Genomic DNA, 23,874 nt, shown 5'->3' on the forward strand with positions numbered 1-23,874 from the left:
CAGTGTACGTTGTGTATTTAAATGTGGAAAAATACTAGCTGCAGCGCTGTCTTTTGATTGCGGCAAAAATAAATGTGGATAAATAGATAAAATGCCCCCAAAAATAAATATGGATAAATACAGACGGAAATGGCCAAAAAAAAAATATATACCATAAAACCGGTAGCCCTAATTATATTGTAGAAAAGTGGCGAGATGTTCCTGGGACACGTTTACATACACAATGTGCATGCCGACGCCACAAACGATGTGCGTCTGCTCCTGTGTACGTGCTCCACTGTTAAGTGTCAAGGGAGTTTGAAAACAGACTGACAGGCAGATGAGGAATGTGGGTGGTTTGTGGCACACATCAGTGAAAAAGTTTGGCTTAAGCAAGTTAGAACTGGTACGCATCAAGAGACGTTCTGCATGGGGGTTCGTTTCTGTTAGAGACAATAATAATTGTGAAGTTGAGCCCCCCTGCGTTTTACTCCCACACCAGTCCTATAAGAGGGCCAGGTACCGCAGAGAAATGAGTTTAAAGACGTTTTACTGAATTAAATAAAACAGCAAAAAGAAAAGACATTCGATAGCCAATGCAAACAAGGTTTAAACTAACACTCTAGGAAATAAACCCAGACGTTTCACCACTGAATAAAAGGTAGATCACTCACATATAAAGTAAAGGGTACAGAACATGTTGAAGAGTGGGATGAGTCATTCGCAATACGAGGGGTGGGGCACTATACACTGAAAAACCTTCTAATACTACATAGATATGAAACAGGTGATATAGTAACGGACGCAAAATGCAATATGGGCAATTGTGTGGTAAAAATAGTGTAGGAAGCAGTAAAAACTGACAAGAGCAGTGAAGATCGAAAAAATGTAGAACCAGGTGCTGTTTTATTGTGCACAACAGACACCCAAGATTGTCATTGCAATTCCCCGCATCCACACCCTTTCTCACTCACCACTACTGCCGCCACGGGCTGTCCCGGAATGTAAGACATTTTCTCTCCAGCTCACGCAATCCACTCTACACTGCTCTCTAGACCGAACCACCACTAGCTCTAGCCGGCTAAAGAGAAACAAGGACTGCCCCGAACAAATTAAACAGAGAAAGGACTACTTTCGCGGCGGCCATATTTAAACAATCATTACAGAATGACCATGTCAGATGCGTGCCACACCTTTTCTCCCAAGGGCCATGTTGAAACGGACCACCCATATCCGTCTAAGAGCAGCCATGTTTAAAGGATGCCCCGCCTCAGTCACTAGCACCAGTCACCGTAGAACATTTGTTTAGACGACAACTTCGGAAAGTGCGTCTAACACTAAGAATGTTAATTTAAAATTAAAGTGATATGGTCCCTTGTCAGGAGTCCTCTTTTGAACGAAAGGCAAGTAGCATGGTCGGACTTATAGTATTGCCTGAAACAATGGAATTCGTGACTCAAAAATCCGAGTATGCAACACCTTTTTGGATAGAAAGCTAGGACCGGTAGACGGCGTATGAACTACAGTGATCGGCTTCTTTCAGCCGGGTCATCGCCAGGTCAGCTCGGTGTGCTGTTGCTTTAGTCTATTGATTCCAACCGACTTCGACACTCGGATACGCGGATCCTTCAATGATGGGCGGAGCTCACTGTAACGAGTCTGCGTAGTACGCAGGATACTATGCAGATGGAAGAACCATTTCCGAAGATAGCACGCTTTTTCCCAATTGGACTGCTATTTGTTTTTTAAACGAAACATTAGCTTACGTTGTGCTACTATTGTAGCATGCATCTGCTTTATATTCTCTCGTTCTGTCAAATGGGCGACTTCCTGATTTTTCAGTGATTAGATTCGGACTGCTGCGTTTTATTGAGCCGGCGTCCGGGCTTGAGTCTGCTTGAAGTTCCTTGTGACCCCTTGAACGGGGTATTTGCTGTGTGAGTACCTTCTTCGCAATACGTCAGCATATGTGCCAAAGAAATGCAAGGTTTATGTATGTATTTGTGAAACGTCGGTGTCTTGTCGTTTCGTTGCAGAGGAATAGATACCGTGCAATTCTAGCACGGGGCTGCTTTGTCAGCTCTTTCTACTTGCTGTCGGTAGCTGCAGGGTGCGCATGCCCAACTTGTTTTAAAGTAATACTGGTAAATTCCCAACATCCTTTGCCCACCACGGTCACTCCTTGGGCCTTAGCCCAGTGCGCTTGGAAAAGCCCAGCATGGAGTTTAATCCGTTGGGCCTGTATGAGTGCTGTGATTATCGCCATATGCGCTTGAGCAGTTACCATCTGGCTGTTTTGAAGCATCGTTTGAGTAACTTGCAGGCGCCGTTACCGTAACGGCCTGACCACTGTCCCCGAACTGCGATCTTCTGTAGCTGCCCTTACGATGCCCCTGGCATAAGTTTGTGTTTTTTAGACCTGTACCCACACTGATTTCAGAGAGATAGATACCTTTAAGGGATGCTGCTCCTTTCTCCAGCTGCTCCAAGTGTGCTGACTTCCGAGATAAGACGCACAGATTCCAAGTATTCCTGCTTTAGATCTGGCTTGTCAGCACAATTATCTGTATATCTGTTGTTAAATTTTTTTAAATATACACTGAGTGGCCGTTGATTCCCTCAGAGGAATGTACATGTTTCACCTTATACAATTGACTGGTGTATCGTTCTACTCCATAGGACAGAGGTCTTCCAGCTTAAGGAAGTTGAGCCCCCCCCCAGCTGAATTTGTTTTGGTTGTTGGGCCCCCCAACACCTGACAAAAATTTCTGGAATCTGGTACACTACATAATCGACCGCCACACGCATATCCCAGGCCATATCTGGCAAATAATGTTCAACCTTTTTTAAACTTGGGTAAATATCAGGGACCCCCTGTTAAGGATCAACTCCTGGGTCAGGGAAACAACAATTTTGAAAGAACACACCCAGGCAGACTTAGGCTAACACAGAACTGGCTAAATTACAGAATAATTGGAAACAAAAAATGTTCGTATGAACATATAGGATGAATATATAAAAGGAACAATAGATACAACAGACTGTTATGATATCAAAAATATATTTTTAATTTCTAATTCATTTAAAACATGATAAAAAGATGAAATGATAAGTATGACTTGAATCTGTATGGAGTTATAAATTTGATGCATCGATATTGAATAACAATTCCATAGTTAAACTGATAAAATCAGAATCAAAATCAAAAAAAGAGACAAAAAACAGTTAAGATTCAATTTTTTAGAGATGTTTTTCTAAAGTTGTGTTGGACTTGGGCTGTGTCAACGCGTTTCGACAATCACTTGTCTTCATCAGGACTTTCTACAATATGCAGCCACTTTTTTTCTTCATCAACTTGGTTGCAGATATTCAGGAGAAATGGAGTAGGGAGTAAGGCACCTTCTCTTCGTTGGATGAAAACGGTATGTGATATCTGGTATAGCAGTATTCACTGCAAACTTCTTACTCCCTCCTCTGTGCAGTTTTGAAGTTTAGTAAGTTTTCAGCGTAAAAAAATGCCGCGACTCAGGTTCTGTAGCCGTAGGCAAATCCGTTACTCATAAATTAGTTCCTTTAAATGACCGCCTTAGGTGATGTAAATACCACAGAACGAATAAGCGCCTCTGTGTCTGTCGGGAGCTGCGGTGCGTAGGGGCGTGGTGCAACTCCGTCCTACTCCGCGTCTCACTCGAAGATTCGGTCGTAGTTTAGAAATATTAATTATTTCACTTATCTTGCTAATCCAGTCCGGACTGACAAGCGGAGGCGGAGACGCCCGTATGATTACCCCCGGTTCAGAGTCCTATCGTTCACTTAATCGCCTGAAGCCCTGACGGAAGGAGACGTGCCGTATCCCGCTACCTAGTACACGAGTTCTGGACTATTTCCACATCGTAACCGGTATCGAGCCTACGCAACTGACATCGACACGGGTTCAACGTGTAACGATAGGACTCTGAACCGGGGGTAATCATACGGGCGTCTCCGCCTCCGCTTGTCAGTCCGGATCTTCGAGTGAGACGCGGAGTAGGACGGAGTTGCACCACGCCCCTACGCACCGCAGCTCCCGACAGACACAGAGGCGCTTATTCGTTCTGTGGTATTTACATCACCTAAGGCGGTCATTTAAAGGAACTAATTTATGAGTAACGGATTTGCCTACGGCTACAGAACCTGAGTCGCGGCATTTTTTTACGCTGAAAACTTACTAAACTTCAAAACTGCACAGAGGAGGGAGTAAGAAGTTTGCAGTGAATACTGCTATACCAGATATCACATACCGTTTTCATCCAACGAAGAGAAGGTGCCTTACTCCCTACTCCATTTCTCCTGAATATCTGCAACCAAGTTGATGAAGAAAAAAAGTGGCTGCATATTGTAGAAAGTCCTGATGAAGACAAGTGATTGTCGAAACGCGTTGACACAGCCCAAGTCCAACACAACTTTAGAAAAACATCTCTAAAAAATTGAATCTTAACTGTTTTTTGTCTCTTTTTTTGATTTTGATTCTGATTTTATCAGTTTAACTATGGAATTGTTATTCAATATCGATGCATCAAATTTATAACTCCATACTCCATGTAGATTCAAGTCATACTTATCATTTCATCTTTTTATCATGTTTTAAATGAATTAGAAATTAAAAATATATTTTTGATATCATAACAGTCTGTTGTATCTATTGTTCCTTTTATATATTCATCCTATATGTTCATACGAACATTTTTTGTTTCCAATTATTCTGTAATTTAGACAACCTTTTTTAAACCTCTGCGCTGTGTGGGTAGCAGAAGGGCCCATGTGAGTGCACGGTGAGCCATGCAACAGTTTGAGAGTAGGGTAAGAAGAGTGACTGCAGGGTGCGTGAGGTGACCATATGAATTTGGGTGCGGATGTAAGTGCAGAGAGGGACAAATGAATGGAAGGTTAGTGATGGGCTTATTTGAGTGAGACTGCAGATTAACCCTTTCCACGCTCATGACGAGCTCAGCTCGTCATGAGTTACAACGCTCGTACGCTCATGACGAGCTGAGCTCGTCATGTAACGCGGCTTTTAAAAAAACGCAGCGCACAGCGGGAAAACCACTAGCGCGCATGCGGTTAAGCAGTGAGGGGGACAGTTGAGTGAAGTGCCACATGAGTGCAGGTTGAGTAGTGTGCTTGTATGACTGCAGGGTGAGGTACAGGGTGAATAGCGCAAGTGCATTGTGAGTGCAGGGTGAGCGGGTGAATGGTGTGAGTGCATGGTGATCAGTGTGAGTGCAATGTGATCGCTGTGAGCGCAGGGTGAGCGTGAAAGTGAAGGGCGAGAATGAGGAGCGAGTTGTCTGAATGCAAGGTGCATGTTATTGACAGCAGCGTAGGATTTCAGTACCTTCAGGGCATGAAATTAAAGAGTGCATTGTTGTTGTTTTGCTTTTACATAGCGGTTGCTACAGCACGTTTTGTCATTTCACGCTGCATAGGAAAACAGACCCATCTCTCTGTCTAATTCTCTCCTTCTTTTGATCTCTATCACACTCTGCCTCTTATTCAGTTCCTCTATTTTCTATCCCACTTAGTTGCTCTTTCCCTTTCTCTCTCATGCTCGCCATCATCAGCGATCCTCACACTTGACACCTGATTTACACTGCTAATTTATACATGAATAAGCACTGGTGTGGGTTAAAAACAGATGAGGATAGAAACATACACCAGGTGCTTATGTCCGGCCTCTCAAAAGTACAAGAAAGAAGAGCAACTGTTCTGCTGGGAAGTGACATACTCTTCGTTTCATATGTTGCTGCTGTCAGTGCTGTGCCACTAAAAGTAGTTATGTTTTGAAGTATCTGTTCCAACGTAGAGTAATGTACTTCTTCTGAACAGTGCCTGATATATTGAAAATTGGTTCATTAAAAGTATTGCTTGCTTTTGAACAGGGCAGGTACTTTGCACTTGAATATATACGTTTTTGTAGTGCCTTACCAGTTCTGTCCCATTTAAAGTACTGCAGACACAAGGGTCGGCCATCAGCTCCATCCTATTCAATCTATACCTCCGTCCCCTGGTCAGCTTAATCAAGTCCTTTGGCATTGCGGTCATCAACTATGCCGACGACACGCAACTCATCTTCTCATTTGAGGGTAGTGATGCTGTGTCGCAGGAGACTTACCACCACTGCATGACAGCTACCGTAGAATGGCTGAGTCTGAACGCATTGCAATTTAACAGCTCAAAAACCGAGATACTGCACTGTTCAACGGATCGCATCCCGCGGCCTTTGCCACCTGACTTTTGGCCTTCCTCCTTCCAAGGTACGTGGGCTGCGGCAGTTTCAACTCGGAATTTGGGGGTGTTGTTCGAATCCAACTTACAGTTAGATGCGTTTGTCAACAAAACTGTGGCAACGTGTATGCTGCTACTTCGAACACTGCGGAAGATTCTTTCTCTTGTCCCGCCCCATGTACGCCCAGAGGTAGTGCGTAGTATCATCTTAAGCAGGCTTGATTACTGCAACGCGCTACTTCTGGGTGCGCTAGTGAGTAAATTGCAGCAAGTGCAGAATATGGCTGCCAAGTTAGCTCTCTCTAGACGGCGTCTTGACTCCTCTTCCTGGGCGCTCATGGATCTTCATTGGCTGCCAATTGCCCAGCGCATTGATTTTAAAGCACTTTGTCTTGTTTTTAAGGCCCTTCATGGTCAGGGGCCGGTCCCGCTGCAGTCGATGTTCTCCTGGTATACTCCTACTAGGCCCCTCCGTTCCTCATCAACTTGTTTGGTGGCAATTCCTAAAATTATGAGGATTCGGATGGGTGGACGCTCCTTCAGGTTCACCGCAGCTAAGCTGTGGAATGCTTTACCCTTGCCCTTAAGAAGCAAGGAGGATTTTTCATCTTTTAAAAAGGGACTAAAAACACACCTTTTTCCTAGGAGAGTATAAGGACTGAAGCAGTGTAGTTTGCGTATGGCTGATCAAGTCAAGCGCCAGGATACCCTCCGGGTAATAGTTTGCGCTGTACAAGTATGCCATACAATACAATACAATTTCAAGCCAGTGTTTGCCGGTAGGACCCACCAACACTTATTTTAGGTACTAGCACTTTTTTTTAACATAATTTGATCCCAAGTAAGAGAGCAAATACAACCAGCATTGGCATAGCCAATAGGTCTCGCTTTTGGGACCTCATAAGTATTTAGTTATGCAGCACAATATCCTTGTTGCAACAACATCAACTGTTGCAGGGCTAAACACTTATAAGGTCCCAAATGCGAGACCTATTTGCTATGCCAATGCTTGGTTTTTCTTTCCTCCCGGTCTTCTACTGTGTTTCAACTTAATTTCCAATATGTTGATTCTGGAAACTTTACTGTGCTATGGTTCACCGTGATGAGCTGGTGGTAATTGAGCTGGTCTTATGTAGGTATTTTACCTTCTTGATTCTTCTCATTGTTTGGTGCAGCAGTGTATCTAGCTTTTTAGATCCAGGATGAATTTATATAGTTGATGTTTCGCGAAAACAAAAAAAAATCTATGACATGCTAATTTACCTTGCTGCAAACATCTTAAGTTGCACTTCATGACGGCACAGGTATCTAAAAGGTATTTCAGTCCTACAGGATTGGGACATAAGCATAGTTCTACATAAGTTATTACTTACCTAGAAAGTCTCCCCTGTGACTCCTATTCATCTCACAGGGGTGCCGTTCTGCATAATACTGGTCTATCTACCCAAAGCCTTCATGGTTTATGAATTTTACAAAAAGGTGAGTGAGTTTTATTAAACTACTGCAACATAAGAAACTAACTTGACGATTCAGACTAGCACCTCAGTAGAAGTGCTGAAAGACTTCGCGCATGATTAACCTAGAGAGCTTCTTAAATGCCTATTTGAGCCACCAGTTCACCCTACAGGTAAATGAGCTCTGTCGCCAATATCTTATCCGTCTATTGCTGTGCCCGACCTTTTAAATAGGAGGAAAACGAATGTGAAAGTGTGAGGTAAAGGGGCAGGGAGGTGGTGAATGCGAGAGGCATGAGGTGAAATCAACACAACGCAGCCTTAGTATTCAACACCTCGACCTTTGATAGCAATGACCACGTTCTTCTGGGAAATATTTAGCACCATCACTGTTTTACTTTACAAATTAAGCACCGTCATTAATTCGTATAGCTGAAATGCTTCAGCTGCAATGGGAGGCAAGGAGTCTCCTCTGCTATGAAATAGAACGCAAAGAACAGGACTGTCTGTTCATTTGCTTTCGGTTTTAGCAGAGGAGAGAGACTCCCTGCCTCCCACTACAGCTGAAGCATTTCAGCTGTACTAATTAACCCCCCTGGGACTGTTAATGCGTCTGCTCTTAACGTAACAAAAGTAACCCTCTTGTTGGCACTTTAAAAGCCAGACTTTTAGCCCTGTTGAAATTGATTATCGTTAATAATGTCATCCGTGTAAGCTGCTGCCCCAGACCATCTGACAACATTATGCTATTGAAAGCTTTGTGATCAAACAAGCATTACATCTTCCCACTAAGGAGTGCTGTACTGCATACCTCCTTAGTCACGTTGCTTGTCTTTGAGTTAGCCTGGTAGTGTTCCATCAAGCATCTCAACTACACTTCCACACTACCTAAGTATTTAGCATCCGAGTCCACAACTCTTGTTAGCATCCTATATGGCAGTGTGTTATGGACTGTACAGTGCCAACACACAACCTGTTTTTAAGATAGCACCCCACTCCATGTCTTGTTCCATCTGCATGTATCTAGTGATGATCTAAAATGCATTCATACTCTCCCTTATTTCCTCATTTAAATGAGACCTCAGGCTGAGCAAGGCGTTTAGCTGAAGCCAAACTTGAAGCTCTTTTGCCTTGTCTGTGGTTCTTGATCTGTGTTTTTGTTTGTGGTGAGACGAGCTTTCATAGTATTTGCTGATACATATTGTAATCCGCGGTATTAACTCTCAATAAACAATAATCTAATTGGTCACTTCATTCTATTCTAAACTGTCCTGTTGTGTATTCATGAAGTAATGCACTGCTGCTTAGTGGAGATTAGCATTATTGATGTAGTAAAATAGGCTATTGTATGTAGGCTACTTGTAATGTAAGTGGTGTTAAATTGTAGTGGGGAGTATGGGCCTTTTAAGATGTTAGCTACTTCCTACCAGTATGCACTGGCCCCTATCCGTGGTCTACTGTTGGGACGAGAGGACCTACACCTCAGGCCTTTTCTGGAGGCTCAGTGGACTCATTTTTCCACTGCAGAAACCTGTATATGTCCTCATGGTCACATATTAAAATCCCCGCGGGTCTATTCAGTTTTTCATCCATGTGATCGATAAAATGAGTGCAGTTGAGGAACAATAAACACCTTTTATTCGGTGCCAAGAGGCCCCTGAGGTGAACATGCTGTTTACAAATACACGTTATAGTGGTGGTATAAGAGCCATAAACTAATTTTGCTGGCCACCTGAGCAGTGTGGGGTTTTGTATTGTTTATTCCAACTCTCAGCAAGAGACATCCGGTGGCAACAATGTCTCTGTCCCACCTGCTACTGCTAGGCCACAGTTGAAGTAAAACAATCCAACTTTTTCTGACAGGTAATGGGTACCTGTAACACCAACACCTGAAGGCTAGACGACACCAAATAGGACAGAACACAGCTCACGGTTTCTGAAATGAATAGAAATACAGACAAGACAATGAAATAGAACACAGAATGTCAAATGATTAGGAATAACACTACACAAACATAACTTTATATCCAGAACCACAAAAAAATTGTAAATTCTTACTCAAAAATAGTTTTCTGCTGACCACCTTTTGTACTATACATGTGTATACATATATATATATTTTTTAAGCAAATGTTATTGAGATTTCTGTGGTACTTTGCAGATGGAAGGCCAATTACATATTTTCAAGTTGGAATATGTTACAAATAGTACCGTATATCGGGACATCAACAGGAGCCGGAAGAAAACAAACCAAATAAACAACCATGGCTTAGGCTGTACACTTTGGTCCGCCGTAGTTTATATATTTTCTGCTTTTGCAGTTGTCATCAACATTTTCCTTCTCTCAAATACTCACTTACCTTTTTAAATTAGATTTTATGTTCGCCACAATTTTTGTTCCTCTTGACTTTGTCCCTGCCAACTTTCACTCATGTTAGATTCCCTACTTTAAACTCCATTCTCTTCGCTCACTACTATCTATTTTACCTCTTCTTCTGATTTCTGTCTACTTTAATTCTCTACTACTACTGCACCATAGTCGCCCTCTAATTGATAACTGCACAGGATCTAGGTATTTGACTCTATGCATTTTTCCCAGAGACTCAGACATACAATGTGAAATGCATAGTATTGTGATGCACCCACACTGTCCCTCTCCTGAGATTACCCACTGATAAACAGCCACTCCCAGATGAACGCACTCTCCTGCTAAACTGTGACACATTCTACACGCTTCTTCCATGGGGATGTTACAGGGTAAATGTTTTATTATTATAGTGCTGTGCTTTAACTATCATATGGCTTCCAAAACAATTTACTCCACGAACTGGTATTAAACACTTGACTACGACTCTGCAAATACATGAAAAAGAAATTTAACTTTGTGCCCAGTCCTGCCATCTATATGTAGTTTTAGTAGAATGCACATTGGATAGTTCCACTAGGTATGTCAGGGGGCTCTCATCCATTTCAGTGTGAATTTGGTACCTTACTGTTGCAGATGTCGCAATGACTCCACTTGATTGCCTTTTTGGTTGAACACTATACTAATCCATACATATTGGCATCTACTGCAATGTAAACAGGCATCTATGGTACTAATGGTTGCAAAATGAGCACTGCAACAACTCTTGATCCTTTCAAATGCATTAGCTTGAGCTTTCTTTCAAACACATTTTGTCTCCTTGAGTAATTGTGTGAGAGGTTCAGCAGTATAGAATATGAATATAAAAAGAGGGAGGCCCCTTACTCATCCAATACGGGACAAGGGGAGTTAGATATCAAGAAGTGAAAGAATTCCCAATTGGTCAAAGACCACAGAACATCACAAACCTATAGATATAACTACAGGTACACCATTTCACATTAGAAAAACTCAATTTAAGCTAATCATTATGTCAGTACATTCAAACAAAATTAATGTGTATATGAAAAATTTATAAGACACCACAAACAAGACTGTCACAAGGTATTGCAAGGAGATTTCATACATATTTATTAAGTACAATGTAGTAGTAGTAGTAGTAGTATTTACTTTATTCGATAAAAAATGTCATCATAAAAGTACACAATTTATACAGTACATTAAAAGGATAAAAGAGTAGGAGATCATCATTCATGTATATTCAATCATCCTCATATACTACTCAGTTTAAATTATCTAAAATCGAGCTCAAACTTATCACATAAAAATCTTGAGGGGTACTTCCTGCCATAGGGCTGTCCAATGGTTAGACTAGAGGGGGTAAGCTTGCCCTTCTTGTACGAGTCTGCCATGCACTACCCAAAAATTTGGCTACGCCACACACCATAGCAGTAGAAGACGTGTCAGTGCGGAGAACACGTAGGGCCTTTTTATGACATCTAAAGCCCAACCCCATACATAGTGGTTTTAACCATATTTTCCTAGCAACCCTATAAGCCGGGCAGGCAAACAAAAGGTGCGCTACTGACTCGTTGGGGGCTGCACAACAAAGGCAGGATTTAGTAAGAGCATCTTTGCTTTTCCACCCAGAAGAAAAGTCATTTACCGGCAAAGTCCCGTGCCTGAATTTCTTAAATAAAGTGCTCTATCTAGGGGTTTCTCTATAAAGTCGAGAAAAGGGTTCAATTTTTCTAGTCCATTTGAACTCCAGAAATCGCTGGGAGAGGGGCCCCCATCACTCCTACGTATGCCCATCTCCTGTATCCAATCCCAATAGAGTTTTTTAATCATTGCCTTGGGTGGCGGGGTTTGGCTCAGCCATGATTCACTTAAGCCCAGTTGCACAACCAGCTGTTTCAGGTTGCACAACCATTTGCTTTTATTAGCTGTGTTAAGCAGGATAAGTTCATCAAGGGCTGCAGCATACTTGTGTAGCTCCTGGGTCCTTCTTAGTCGCACCCAGAAAAGTAATGGGCGCAAACGTACTGTGTCTTTAAGGGTACGCCGACCCAGATCTAGGCGTAGAGGGATCAACGGGGTGGAAACTGGAAGGGCCACCAGATCTCGCATAAACTTGTTTTCTGCTGTGGCTAGCTCCGTCACGTTCTCGAACCCCCATAGCTCAGATCCGTAGAGGGCTGCCGGTAATACTTGGCCGTCATATATTGCGAGAGTCGGTGCCACAGGTTTACTCATTGGCTCCCGCTGTTCCCTTAATACCACCCCTGCGACTCTTTTGTGGTTTATTAACATTTTAGCCAGGTGATCTTTCCATTTCATCCGGCTGTTTACCCTAACACCCAGATAGTGAAAGGAGTCGACCAACTCCAGGGGGCTGCCATTAAGTAAAAAATTGTTCCTAAATCTCTTGGAGGGTGAAATGGCCATAAGCTTTGTTTTAGAGGTGTTGATGGTAAGGCCTCTATCAGTGCAAAACTCACTAAAGTGATCCAGGAGTTTTTGGAGACCTATGGGGGATTTCGAGATCAAGATGGTATCATCCGCGAAGAGTAGGGTAGGTATTTTTTCCCCCGCCAGGGATGGTGCATCCGCCGCTTCCTCCCTCAGATGATCCACCACACCCTTCACAAAGAGGGAGAACAGAGTCGGAGCCATGACACATCCCTGGCGGACTCCACTCCTCACAGGCACCTTCTCTGTCAGTTGCCCCTGGGTGCCCCATCTGATCCTCGCATAATTCCCCTCATGTAGCTTTACAACAAAACCCAGAAGAGACTTTGGGAAACCCATCTTCTCCAGGATATCCCAGAGCCTTGCTCGTGGTACCAGGTCGAACGCTGTCTTGAGATCTATGAATGCCAAATATAGACTACCGTTGTTGATGGTCACTGCCTTCCAATAGATCGCAAAAAAACGGAAGACCTGGTCCATTGTGCCCACCTTCTGGCGGAACCCTGCTTGGAAGTGGGAGAGGACATGCTCTTCTTCCATCCAGACACCTACCCTTGAAATGATGACCCTGCCAACCACCTTCTGGATCACGTCAATCAGACTGATCGGTCTGTAATTGGCGGGGTCATCTCTGGGGCCCTTTTTAGGTTTTGCCTGGCGAAAAGATGCGCTCTGCGCATCTTTTTCGCGCAGGCGAAAACCTGATGAGAACTGTAGTGGGGTTTGGGTCGGCCCTCGTCATTTATTGGCTGGCTCCATAAATGGAGCCTAGCCATTGGACGAGGGGCCTGTCCGTCAATGCCGGACCAGATTCGGGGGCGTTCCCGCGATTCTTTGGCTTTTGCCGACGTCACGCGACGTCAGCCGAAAGCCGGGAACGCCCCCGAATCTGGTCCGGCATTGAGCCGGCACCCGCCTTTCTGACCTTCTCAGTTTCTTCCCTCAGGCTCGGACGGGAATAATTATCCCTCCACTCCTCTTCACACCCACTCACTCCCCTCCTCCGAATTCCCCTGCCGCCCCCTCCTCCACGCAGCCGATTCTACCCCTTCCCGCCCCCTCCCGCCCCTGCCGATTTTACCCCTTCCCGCCCCGTGGGTGGCGCGGCTGGGGGTGGCTGCTCACGGCCTATGTGTGCCAGAACAACTGAAAGCGCCGGGAAGCCGTGCCAGTGTCAGAGTGTGCGCTACAGAAACGCCAGCTGGCAATAGCAGTGTGAGGCCTTCAAAAGGTCGCTGCGCCTTACCACGAGGAGACCCGTGTGTACTGGGAACACGTCCGGATCCGTGACTAACTCTGTCCCAGCCCTACTGGCTTTGTCACAGGCACTGTCGCCTGTCCAGAAGTGTGGCAGGCCAGTCAAGTCACTAGAGAGGATGTCGTGCAAAGAAAGCTCGCTAGAAGCTCGAATTTGGGGACTTGTGGTTTTATTTAACCAGTGTAAAACCAGGACTACAAATCCCAGAATTCTAAGAGAACCCCCGGGAGAGGACTCACTGGAACTGGAAGCTTTGCAGCTGTGTCTGGGGTGTTGCAGCTCATGATGAGGCAGTTATTGATGGCCCCACTGGAATGTCTGGGGGGAGGGGGGGGGAGTCGGTGACCCCGCCCCCGGGCCCCCAGCAGCGGTGACTCGGTGGGAACGGAGCGGCCAAGGTTGGCCCGGCCCAGGGGACCCCTCGTGGAATCCGGACCGAAAACATAGCCCGGATTCCTGGGAATCCGCCGGGCTGAGAGGGGCAGAGCAGGCGGGCCTCCCCGGGGAGCAAAGGGAAGGGCTGGGGCCGGCACAGCTTGGGCGAGTGAGGGGTGACTGACTGCCCGAGTGAGTGAGGTTACATGAGGTAGGCTGTGCAGGGCACCTCTTGCCACCCCTCACCCACCGTGACACACTGGCCCCAGGCATTGCTTGCACCCGGGGTGGGCGAGTCAGAGCACTCATGGGCGAGCCAGCCTGAGCCGAGCCCGGGCACCGGTCTGGCTCTAGAAGCCGAAGGCCGAGCCGAGCCGCAAAACAGCAGCAAAGGCAGCAGCGGTTACTTTTGTAACAGGTGCGCAAATAAGACACGTTCCTTAACACGTAGAAAATTAATGTTTATTTAATGACCACTTGTGTTTCACCGACAGTTGCCCGAGTATAAGTTTCAGGCAGGGTGTCTGTCCCACCCTCAAACACACGCTTCATGTACGTGTTAACAATAATACACATTAAAGTCACACAGCGCACCTTTCCGCTCGCGCCTGATGCAGTGTTACCACTTTGTTTCTGCACAGCCTCTGTAGCCGTAGCGAGCCCATTTTCACCAGTTTATCTGCTTTGTTTTATTAGTGTTCCCATGGTGGTGGTATGGAGTGTGTGTTTCTGTAGTATTCCCTCGCGTCAGCAATTTTTTCTCTTCGTTGCAGCAGAGTTCTTACTGTGTTTTGGGCACTGTTCCTTCCTTGTTTCATCAGTGCTCTCACTGGGTTTTGGCACTGTTCCTTCCTTGTTTCAGCTGTGTTCTTACTGGGTTTTGGCACTGTTCCTTCCTTGTTTCAGCAGTGTATAATATGGATTTGCGTTTTCCTTGTTTTCGATTTGTTGGAACAAAGAGACATAGGGAGGGAGGGAAAAGAGGGGAAAATATATTTTTCATTATATTTTTTTTCTCTCTTTTTTCTCTTTCAATCTACCTCCATTTTTGCTCTAATCTTATTTGCTGGATAAGTAATTTATTTTGTCCCCTCGCTTTTGGCTTGTGATGTTAGGTAAGTGGCCCTGTAGGGAGCTGGAAGAAGGCAAAGATCCGAAGCGAGAGATGAGGGTCCTACAGGGGGAACCAGCAGGACAAATAAGAGGTCTGTTCAGGACTGGGAGGGGCAGATGAAAGGCCCGTCAGGGATTGGGAGGGACAGATGAGAGACCTTCAGCAAATGGGAGGCTAGAAAACGACCCAAAGGAGTAGATGAGAAACCAATAAGAATCAATAGAGCAGCGAGCATTTTAACAGCAAAGCTAACAAAGTTTAGATTGACATGTATGAGCCCTAACTAATTCCCAGCGTTTGAATTCATCAAGGCTGCATTTTGCTGAATTCTTAGCTTCCAAATTCTGCCTGGTAGTTAAGTTAAGGAAATATTATAAACCAAATAGATGGCATGTGTTCCCTTCAGTTAGTGCTGCCTTTTTAGCCTACAGCCCATTCTTGCAATGTATAAGCATTAAACTACAAATCTCAGAATGCAGTTGTTGTTGGATAAAAAAGCTGTAATGGTTTAAGGATCCAGGACGGCTCTGCTAGAAAAGAGGAAAAAGGCATGCATGCCCCAATTCCCAATTCAAACTGGAGACTCATATTTTTTTTGCCAGAAACAGGCTTCATTTTAGCATGCAATTGCTTAGAATTCCCACCATCCCATTCTTAACGGAAATTCATTTGAACCAATTTTTTTTCAAATCTCCTTCATAGCCACTCCCAGCCTGCCCTCTCCCAGCCTGCCCACTCCCAGCCTGCCCACTCCCAGCCTGCCCTCTCGCAGCCTGCCCTCTCCCAGCCTGCCCTCTCGCAGCCTGCCCTCTCGCAGCCTGCCCTCTCGCAGCCTGCCCTCTCGCAGCCTGCCCTCTCTCAGCCTGCCCTCTCGCAGCCTGCCCTCTCGCAGCCTGCCCTCTCGCAGCCTGCCCTCTCGCAGCCTGCCCTCTCGCAGCCTGCCCTCTCGCAGCCTGACCTCTCGCGGCCTGCCCACTCCCAGCCTGTTCTCTCCCAGCCTGTTCTCTCCCAGCCTGCCTTCTCCCAGCCTGTCCCCTCCCTGCCCTTTCCCAGCCTGTCCTCTCCCAGCCTGTCCACTTCCAGCCTGCCCTTTCACAGCCTGTCCACTTCCAGCCTGCCCTCTCCCAACCTGCCCTCTCCCAGCCTGTCCTCTCCCTGCCCTCTCCCAGCCTGCCCTCTCCCAGCCTGTCCCCTCCCTGCCCTCTCACAGCCTGTCCTCTCCCTGCCTGTTGTCGTGTCCCGGCGGCAGCAGGCAGGAGCGTGCACTGCGTCCCCGAAGTAACAGCTCTAAAGCAAGCAAGAAGTACGCCCCCCTCCCACCAATCCCTGTTAGGTAGTGGAAACTGTCCAAACTGGGGTGCAGACAGCCCCTCTCACCTTTCGGCCTGGTACCACTGCACCAGCCACACTACTTCCCTATTGACCGTTCTCCACTTCAGCCCCGTCTAAATTACAATTCATGCTTGTGACCCTTTTGCCTGCTTGTGCCTCCGTGTGCCCCTGTTGCCTGCTTGTGCCTCCGTGTGCCCCTGTGGCCTGCTTGTGCCTCAGTTTTCGTGCCCCTGTTGCCTGCTTGTAACGGTGCCTGCTTGTACCTCCGTTTTCGTGCCCCTGTTGCCTGCTTGTGCCTCAGTTTTCGTGCCCCTGTTGCCTGCTTGTGCATCCGTTTTCGTGTCCCTGTTGCCTGCTTGTGCCTCTGTGTGCCCCTGTTGCCTGCTTGTGCCTCAGTGTGCCCCTGTTGCCTGCTTGTACCTCCGTGTGCCCCTGTTGCCTGCTTGTGCCTCCGTGTGCCCCTGTTGCCTGCTTGTGCCTCAGTGTGCCCCTGTTGCCTGCTTGTGCCTCCGTTTTCGTGCCCCTGTTGCCTGCTTGTGCCTCCGTGTGCCCCTGTTGCCTGCTTGTGCCTCCGTGTGCCCCTGTTGCCTGCTTGTGCTGTGTGGGTGTGTGTGGAGGGCTCTGTGTAGCTGTGTGTGTGGGAAGCTTTGTGTGGCTGTGTGTGTGGGGGGCTGTGTGGGTGTGTGTGTGGGGGGGTCTGTGTGGGTGTGTGTGTGGGGGGGCTCTGTGTGTGTTTGTGTGTGTCATTTGCGAGAGATAAAGCTAGTGGCATTGTTAAAAAAAAACATAAATAAAAATGTCAAGAGCAATGCCAATAGCTCTAACTTTAACAAAGGCAAAACCATTGCATTGTAAATGCTTGTTGTAAACTGTTACCACCTCTGCTCCCTTCCAAGAGTCTGGCACAGGATAACCCTTGGAGATCAAATTCATTACTATGGCAATAAGTCTGGCCCAGGCATCAGGATCATTCAGGAGTAAATCTCCCGGTATCCCATCCTGGCCGGCTGCCTTCCTAGGGGTCAGATGTTTAATAGCCAGAATTACTTCGGAGGGCAACCCCCAGTTGAGGCTGAGCCCTAGCGTCTGGATCGGGGGGAGGTGAGCCCGATGCTTCGCTCCCACCATACAAGGCAGAAAAATGGGAGTGCCATTGATGTTCCGTTATATGGTTGGCGATAGGTGGTATAATTCGCTGCCTAGCCTTATTAAATCAAATCCCAGAACAGCCTGGCGTTCTTCTTATTGGCTGCAGATTTAAGGTCCTGCCAGTGTTGTTCCTCCCACTCTCGTTTGGCCAACACTACCGCCCTCGCATAATCCTTCCTAGCCGCTCTAGTGAGGGATCCTTTTGGAGCAGGGCGACTGTTAGCTCCTTCCGTTTCGCCTTGCACTCAACCGAATACCACGGGTTACTGGTTGTAGCTGGTTTATTGTTCTCTCTACCCATTTTGACCTGGACTACAAAGTATTGCCCTACCTCCTCTATCATGTTCTTGTAAGCTGAGGAGAAGGCCAACCCCGGGTCATTAACACTTCCCAGTTCAAGGTTCTCCAGCTCTGATGTTAGTTCAGCTACATGGTCCCCAATCCTCTTCAGGTTCCCTTCCTGGACCTGCACCTTATCCCATTTCAACCTGCGGTTGCCATTGTAAGGGGTGACTTCATTAGTTGTCCTCAGAGGGGCTTTTTTCCGCTTCCCTTTAATTCACCCCACCTTAACTTCGCGTATAAGGGGTTGTGGTCACTCTCCTGCGAAGGCACCACCTCCATATCTAATAGGTCACGCCACAATGTGATGTCCAGTAAGATATAATCTATTCTGGACCGGCCATTAAGCCGATTAAAGGTCATTGCTCCTGCTCGATCAGAGATTGTCCTACCATTTAATGCTCTTAAATTAAATCCCATGGTCAGGGCATTGATCTGAATTGCCCTTGCTGACCAGTTTCTAATTGGGGCTAATGAGAGGCCAGGGATAGACCATCTAGAGTCCTCCTCCTCTATATCCAGAGGATCCTCCCTAGATAGGGGTTCGAATGTACAATTAAAATCCCCTCCCACTATGATTTTAGAGTTTGGGGGGCATTTGGCTAAAACCTGCTCTAGGATTGTCAATGTACATCGGCTTGTATCCCCCGTAATCCATCTGGAATAGATGTTAAATAAGTGTATCCTGCTCCCCTTAATATGCCCTGCAAATGAAATATGTAGGATATCACTAGTCGCTACTTCATGGATGGTAATGTCCCAATTCAATTTTTACCCAGATATGAAGTCCACCCGCCGGTCTGCCCCTACCGCTGCTTAATGCTGGCACAAAAAAAGTAGTGTAGCCAGATTTATGCACTGGGAGTAGACTCCAAGTTTCTTGGAACATGCATACATCGAACTTCTCGATGAACGCGTTCCAATCGGGTAAAACCATTTTTTTTGTAACCCAGCCACGTTCCAGGATATCAGATTAATCACCTTGTGGCCTATAACAGATATGTTGGTGGTTACTCCCTTGTCCCCAGTCTGCACACTGGGAATTGGGGTCACTAACTTCCTCTAAGGGGTTGGTTGATTTTCGGGTTAGGCTGATTTCACCGATATCCCCCATGGACTTTAGTTCGGTGATAACTACATTACTACTGTTATCAAGGCAGTTGGCACCTATAAGGTTCTCTTGTCCAGTCCCACCGTTTGTCGCAGCTGTAGGGACCTTATTTTCCCAATTTAAAATACTTGGTGGTATTGTATGTCAATCCACCATGTCCAGGCAGCTAAACCTATTCCCAATCGGGAAGCCACCCCAATTGTCCCTAAGATCAGGCTCTATGGATTGCTGCTCCCTCCAAGGCTCCCAATTCCTGCCCCAATTTTGATTCCCTACTCTGTGCCAAATGTTAATTTCTCTAGGATCCCGGGTGGACCCTCTCATTGAAGGGTAGAAAAAGGAGAGTTGTCTGGTGGCTATGCCCTCAAACCTGTCCTGTGTGTCTCTTGAACAGACTTGGGCGGCGGTGTGCGGATCCGCAAAGTTGATCAACACACAGTCTCCCTGGATAGTTTTCCTCTGGTACCCCAGCCATGCCACCCTCTGCACTGTCAGGATCTTACCTACACGGTGTGGGGCAGGGGTCGATTTTGGTTGAGCCAGTGTCGGACCTTATTAAATAGCGACCAGTTAGGTTCCTCCTGATATTCCTCCAGTTCAGTGACCCCTGTCATAACCACCACAAACGGTGTAGCCTCCGGGGGGAGGTTCACCACTCTTCCTCTGGTGGCTGCTTCACCAGTTTTTTTCTCCTTTGACTGTGTGGGGTATTCCCTGGGTAGTGTGGATCCTGCACAGGGAGGGACGGGACCTATATTTGTTATACCTTCATTTACAACTTTTTTTTCGACAACCACAGCCTTTTTGGTATTGATATTTGTCGCTAGAGGTGCCGGGTTTTTGAGAACTTGTATTGTGGTCTTGTTAGGATTAGGCTTATTACTCCCCGTATTTTGGGCCCCAGGTGTTTTTTGGTTATGAGGCTTTGTACAGAGCTCGGCTAATTTCTTCTCTATGTGAGTTAATCTTTTCTCAATAGGAGAGAGGTAGCGTTTAAAAAGTTCCTCTACCTTCATTAAAAGTTGGGTGTCAGCCATTTCCCCACTATTCCCAACCGGGCTAGTTGGGCCCTCAACATTCCTTGTGTTCTCGGACTCTATTATAACGTCACTGGCCTGGGGGCCGTGATTTACATTTTGTTTTAGGGTAGCGGCCTCACTAGTCTTTTTCTGGTGTCGTCCCCTTCTCTTCACTTTATTATGTTTGTGTCGTTTAGGAATGGCACCCTCCTTCCTGCCTCTCAGTGTGGTAGCACTTGTGTCTTCCTGGGAGGTATTAATAACTAGGTCCGGGGTGTTTTCCAGATCAGTATTTGATTCAGAGACACAAGATAGGTGAGAAACTGAGAGGTCTACTGTATTGGGTAGGCTACATCTAGCAGTGTGTACCTCTGCCTGGACGTCTATGAGACCCACTGCCTTAGATTGGGCCGGAGTGTTCGCCATCGCAATTGGGCCCATAGATGATCTTTTCTTTGCCATGGCGAGGTCTTGGGACACCCTACGCTCCAATTGTGTAATCCCTTGATCAATAAAGGTGTTAGCCCTAATGATGAAATTGTCCAAGGTGCCTGTTGTTAGAGTCTCTCCTGCGGCTTTTTTACTCCTGGTCTCTCTAGTAGACATTATTTAAGGACCGGGCAGCAAGCTATCTAGTAATCCCAGACAACTACAAATATGTGCATGAATAGAGTACTCACAAGAAGGCTGTATAATGGATATAAGAGGGGTGGCCCGACCCGGCCTTGTCCGGTCTTGGACGGGCTTAAACGGGCCCGGCGCTGCCCGCGGGCCGGAGATGATAAGCTGGTAATATCCGGTAGGATGGGGGCGGGGCTGTGCGCGCTGCTGACTTTCGGGACTACGAGTCCCACGCGCTGATGTCCACACGCCACTCTCTCCTTCTCAGGGCTCCCCAGGTCCGTTCGCCCGCTGCTCCAAAATGACAGGGTCAGAGGTTCACCAATGGCGCTGCGTCTCCCGCGGAGCGGGAGGCGCGAGGTTGTTTTTCAAGTGCCCGGTAGGGTGGGGGCGTGGCTGTGCGCGCTGCTGACTTTCGGGACTACGAGTCCCACGCGCTGATGTCCACACGCCACTCTCTCCTTCTTAGGGCTCCCCAGGTCCGTTCGCCCGCTGCTCCAAAATGACAGGGTCAGAGGTTCACCAATGGCGCTGCGTCTCCCGCGAAGCGGGAGGCGCGAGGTTGTTTTTCAAGTGCCCGGTAGGGTGGGGGCGTGGCTGTGAGCCCTGCTGACTTTCGGGACTACGAGTCCCACGCGCTGATGTCCACACGCCACTCTCTCCTTCTCAGGGCTCCCCAGGTCCGTTCGCCCGCTGCTCCAAAATGACAGGGTCAGAGGTTCACCAATGGCGCTGCGTCTCTCTAAAAGTACAATGTTATTACTAGACATTTTATGTGTAAATAATATAAACATAATAAAATCACAAAGTTAAAACCAGTATCACAGTACTGTATGATGCGCTAAAAAAGAAGCAGTTGTCAACGCAGCGTTTCGGTTTTTTCGAAGTTAAAAACACCTTCTTCAGGACAGTTTCTAAATTAATAAAAACACATAATTACTCTCCATTATAGTACAGTGAGAGTCATTGTTTTTACAGATGTTATAGTGGCACCGTTAGATACAATAGCACATACCCCTAGTGTTAGCATTACATTTTCTGTTTAGGATCGACAATGATGTTGACTTTACAGTTTATAAGAAATTCTTTTTACAATATCATTTCTTGTTTTTTTTTTAATATAAACCTATATGTACTGACATAATGATTAGCTTAAATTGAGTTTTTCTAATGTGAAATGGTGTACCTGTAATTATATCTTTAGGTTTGCGATGTTCTGTGGTCTTTGACCGAGAGGTTCAGCAGTGGCAGCAAAATTAAATATAAATTTGACTTCAAGCGCAAAGACCTAAAAGACAGCACTAGGTTTCTGGTGGATCATCTTTAAAGTGGTCAAAAGTAATTGTGGGCATTTCATGCCATCCAAGAGAATTTTAAGTCTTACTTTCCTGGTGAGAAAGTGCTTCTTTTGAGCCTAATGCTTTGCTGAGTAATACAGAACTCTGCACACTGGGGCGCTGCTCTCCAGGCCCCTCTGTATGTGATCGGACCCCTAAAATATGGGGAAATTGGCTAATCACCAATGTATGTATTATATTTACAGCAAGGCCCTGGTAGATGGTGCAGGACAATGGCACCTTTGGAATGAAGTTACGTCACTCCCGTGGACTGCAGCACTTCTTATACTATCCACTAGTGTGACAGGGAAAACATGGCTTCAGGCCCACCTATGTAGCCTGACTGTGACTCCTAGACTCTTAAACCTGCAGGCGAACCTGTCAAAATACCTTTTTTGATCAGAAAATCCCTATGCTTAAATATTAAATAAATCTCACCTCAGTATGCCTTGTAGCTCACAAGGTAGGATGACCAGTGTCTAAAAGTGGCACATGCAAGAATTTATTTTTGGCATGTATCTACAGTGACTAGCCACTAACATTTCTTTTGAAGAGCTGTGGTTGTCCAATTTGAAAAACTAAAGTTCAGAATAAAATTATAACTCTATCTCCGTTTTTGGACAAGCTACTGGAATAAATCAGACACTGTGTAGTGTTTAGTAACAATCAAATTCAGTGGTGTAGTTGTGTTTTTTAATAAATATTTGGGAAAGGTGACTTTTTTAAAAGTTAAACTTTAAACATCCAGTAGGCCAATTAGCATACTTTTTTTGCCACGCTATCAGCAGACGGCCACATTAAAATGTTGTTGGACTGTTTCAAGATTTGTGCCTGCACATGTGTGAAGTTAGTATCTTTTTAAATGTCTGCCTTCTATTTTAAGGTCTCGCCTAGACAACTCATGCGCAGTCTCTTCAAGACGTTTTGTTTACTATCAGTGAGCTTACAGCTTGCCCATTGCTCATTATTGGTCTTCTTCATTTTCCCTCTGATACGCTTTCTTGTATGTGATCATCATGTGTCGGCTTGACCTGCTGAACTCTCGCATGGAGCATCGCCTAAGTACTTGTGTACTTTCACTGCTTTTTTTGTAGAAGCTACTTTTTTTATTTAGATTTCACCAGTGTTTTTGATTGCACCTTAGGCACACCTTTTCTTCCTTTCTTTAGCCTTAGTGTACTTCGTACAGATCCTGAGAGCTTCACCAGTATTTGCTTGTGCATCTATGCCCCATCTTTCCTATGTTTCGATAGCTCTAGTGTTCTTTGGACAGATCTTGCATTTTCTTTTTCATTTACATTGAAACAGTCTTTGACAGTGCACCTCGCCCACATCCTGAATTGTAACTTTATTTTGGTTTTAACAGAGCCGCCATATGCATTTATGTTTACAGTTTATGGTAGGTACACACTACATTATTTGCGTATAGGAGACCTCATTTATCAGTAAACATTGACTCCAAATAAATGTTTACATTGTCTTTTCATTCGTTTTTATTAACTCTTTGATACTGCACATTATTGATGTTCTGAGTTTTATTATTTAGTTGATATTGCCCGTTTATTTTTCTATTCCTGTTTTTGCAAGGTACATTTTTATTTTTATTTATACTCGCTGTTGAGCTGACATTTAACTATTTTTTGTGAATCAAAAAATAAGCACTTACTGGTTAATTTATCATT

At 45.7% G+C, this 23,874-nt stretch overlaps 2 protein-coding genes across 3 annotated transcripts in view; one reads left to right on the forward strand and one right to left on the reverse strand.

The window, feature by feature from the left end:
* Window positions 1-1,092, reverse strand: part of TAX1BP3 (Tax1 binding protein 3) — a 204,800-nt gene extending 203,708 nt beyond the window's left edge. Inside the window, exon 1 of the mRNA XM_078679947.1 lies at window positions 954-1,092. Coding sequence (XP_078536073.1) covers window positions 954-992 — 39 coding nt within the window. The 5' untranslated portion in view covers window positions 993-1,092. The remainder of the gene's footprint in view (window positions 1-953) is intronic.
* Window positions 1,093-1,596: 504 nt separating this feature from the next.
* EMC6 (ER membrane protein complex subunit 6) overlaps window positions 1,597-23,874 on the forward strand; it is a 31,859-nt gene continuing 9,581 nt past the window's right edge. Inside the window, exon 1 of one of the 2 annotated variants that reach the window (XM_078679949.1) lies at window positions 1,597-1,916. The gene's annotated coding sequence lies outside the window, so the exon portion shown is untranslated. The remainder of the gene's footprint in view (window positions 1,917-23,874) is intronic. The other variant, XM_078679948.1, reaches the window with a different exon arrangement.

This window comes from Lissotriton helveticus, chromosome 3_1 (genome assembly GCF_964261635.1).
Source record: "Lissotriton helveticus chromosome 3_1, aLisHel1.1, whole genome shotgun sequence".
NCBI lineage: Eukaryota > Metazoa > Chordata > Amphibia > Caudata > Salamandridae > Lissotriton > Lissotriton helveticus.